The sequence below is a fragment of the Arachis ipaensis genome, chromosome B06, assembly GCF_000816755.2.
Source record: "Arachis ipaensis cultivar K30076 chromosome B06, Araip1.1, whole genome shotgun sequence".
Lineage (NCBI taxonomy): Eukaryota > Viridiplantae > Streptophyta > Magnoliopsida > Fabales > Fabaceae > Arachis > Arachis ipaensis.
The window spans coordinates 10,263,070-10,265,520 of NC_029790.2; the positions used below are offsets into that span (position 1 = coordinate 10,263,070).

Sequence of the window (2,451 nt, forward strand, 5' to 3'; positions counted from 1 at the left end):
TTGATCCTGATAGTAGCATGGCTGCTGCGGCTGAAGTCGTGTTTGCCATGGCGGTGGCTGCCGGCGGAAGAGGGTGGTTGTGGTTACCTTCATAGGTTGTTATTAGGACTGTACTGTCCTCTGCGCATCTTTGAACCTGCTTCCGAACTGGGCATCCAGCAGCCATGGTGCACCGATAGTAGGCTCGAGGACTGGGGTTACCTTTAGCCATTTTTTGTCCGTATTTCCTCCACTGGCATCCATCGCTAATCTGCGTTTCATTTGTGTTAGAGATATAACCATTTATACACGTCTGATTTAAAAGTTTAGAGTTGGATAATATAATTACCAGAGGAGCTTCTGATCTTGCGCGCACTGAAACCCTGGCTTTCCTGAAAGGAAGGTCAGAAGAAGGAAGCTTGGTTTCTTCTAAGTTGGGAGTCTTGCATGATCCCCAACTCTGAGAAGAAGATCGCTCAAGGACGTCTTCTTCTGTAGCAGATGCTGCTACTTGCTTTCCCAAATGAAGCTTAGTCAAACGATCTTCATCATCTTCATTATGATCATCATTCTCATCATGCTTCTTTGACATTACTTCCTCTGCATTATTACCATTATTGTTTGATGCTGATACCTCTCTTTCTCTCTTTTCATCACCAGACACCGAAGCATCGTTATTCTTCATCTCTACTTTCGCCCTTCCATCTCCCTCCACAGCTTTTTCTCCACTTATCATCCCATTGCTCTTGACACCAGTATTCTGTTCCCACAATCACATCTATGTGTTATTACTTGGAATTACTTAGCACTTCCCACATATAATAAACTGATATTTTAAGTAAAGGTGAGTGTAAGGTTTGATTTATTGTAATAATAAATATACCAATATTGAAATTCGTTTTATTTGTTGAACACATTACGTGTTATATAAACGATGAAGAACTTCATATATAGAAGAAAGAGATAATTGAGATCTCTTTTTGATATGTGAGGACCAAGTCAATGAGACGCGTACTTGTTATTGTGAATGATGATTGATTGTCTCTTATGAAAATAGATTGCCCCTCGCCCTCTCTTTTTCTTGTCTTATCCTTTGAAATTTATCAAACAAAAACTTAGCTTAAATTTATTAGTCCATGATGTATACATTTTTTTTAGTTCAAATATCGCATTTTAAATAATTAAAAGAGATAAGAGTGATGAGACCAATTAATTTTAATGCAATATATATCACTCAGTTCAGCTGGCTGGCCTGGTTATTAGTTATATATTCGTAAGCATGTGAAAACTGAAATCACGGTTATATATATACGTCTGTAGAAATAAAGAATACATATTTTATTTGTATATATACTGTATAAGAAATGTATACTGGATGGGTTTATATATAGTAGGAGGTGGTGTATTATTTATTGGTTATGTGATGATAAAAAATGAATACACCTAACTTGCAGGTACTGGATATTAATATATAGAGAATTGAAGGAGTGTAGAAAGAGTTTGAAAAATGGCCGTGAATGAAGAGGATCCGCACGCTTTCTAATTTAAGTGAGGCACGTTACCTTGTTCCTTCACTGACTAAGAGAGAGAGAGAGAAGAGAAATGAGTAAAAATTGGCACAAGCAAACAAATAATGCTTCCGTCATATAGGAGAAGAAGGAAGAATTTAATTAAAATTAATACTGATCTTGACGAAATTAAATGTTGAAAATATTGAAAACCTGATGATGAGTAAGCTTTTGTTTCTGCAAAGCCATGAAGAGCTGTGCCTGCAGTTGGCTATAGCTTTTGGCGATCTGATCCACCATACTTCTCAGCTTTCTATTCTCTTCTTGCAGTCTCCGTAATTCACCTTCCACCATTTTCCTCTGAAAAATATATTTCCAACACTCAAAAAATTATTGTATGATCACGGAACTCGTGAATTACGTGCGCTTATTATATACAAACCTCGGATTCAGTATTTTCGGCATTAGGTGATCCCTTTGAAGTTGAAATTCCAGTAGTTGCACACGTTAAGTTCAGCCCAGTCTGCATATATAGCATGAATAATTAGCTAACAAATAAAGATGATACAAAAATTAAAGTGATGGAACGTTAGTTAGTTACGTTTACAGGGTGATGAGGGAAGGATGAAGCGTTGTTGGTGGTGGTGCCATGACGATGATGATCGGCAGCAGTTGATGATGATGATGAGAAGAAATCCACTTCTTTGACGTCCCTAGAGGGTAAGAAAGTCAATTCACGGGGGTGTGGGTTATCCATTTCTTATACGAATAGAAATTAAAGAAAGAGAGAGAGAGAAAGAGGAAGACGACGACGAAGAAGAAGAAGTAAGAAAGTGGTGGGTTCAACTGGGGAAGTGGTTTTAAATGGGGGTAGCTCGCGCGTACACACACGCACTCCTTCGACCTTGAGCTATGGCCTATGGGCCCCACCTCCTCTTACCCAATAATATTAATATCAGTATAA

General features: G+C 38.1%; 1 protein-coding gene across 2 annotated transcripts in view; it reads right to left on the minus strand.

Moving 5' to 3' along the window:
- Nucleotides 1-2,348, minus strand: part of LOC107646016 (probable WRKY transcription factor 47) — a gene marked incomplete in the record, with an annotated part of 3,143 nt that extends 795 nt beyond the window's left edge. The window contains 5 exon segments of one of the 2 annotated variants that reach the window (XM_021103943.1): nucleotides 1-250; nucleotides 329-742; nucleotides 1,701-1,847; nucleotides 1,930-2,010; nucleotides 2,089-2,348. In XM_021103943.1, coding sequence (XP_020959602.1) covers nucleotides 1-250; nucleotides 329-742; nucleotides 1,701-1,847; nucleotides 1,930-2,010; nucleotides 2,089-2,244 — 1,048 coding nt within the window. 2 annotated transcript variants of the gene reach the window in all.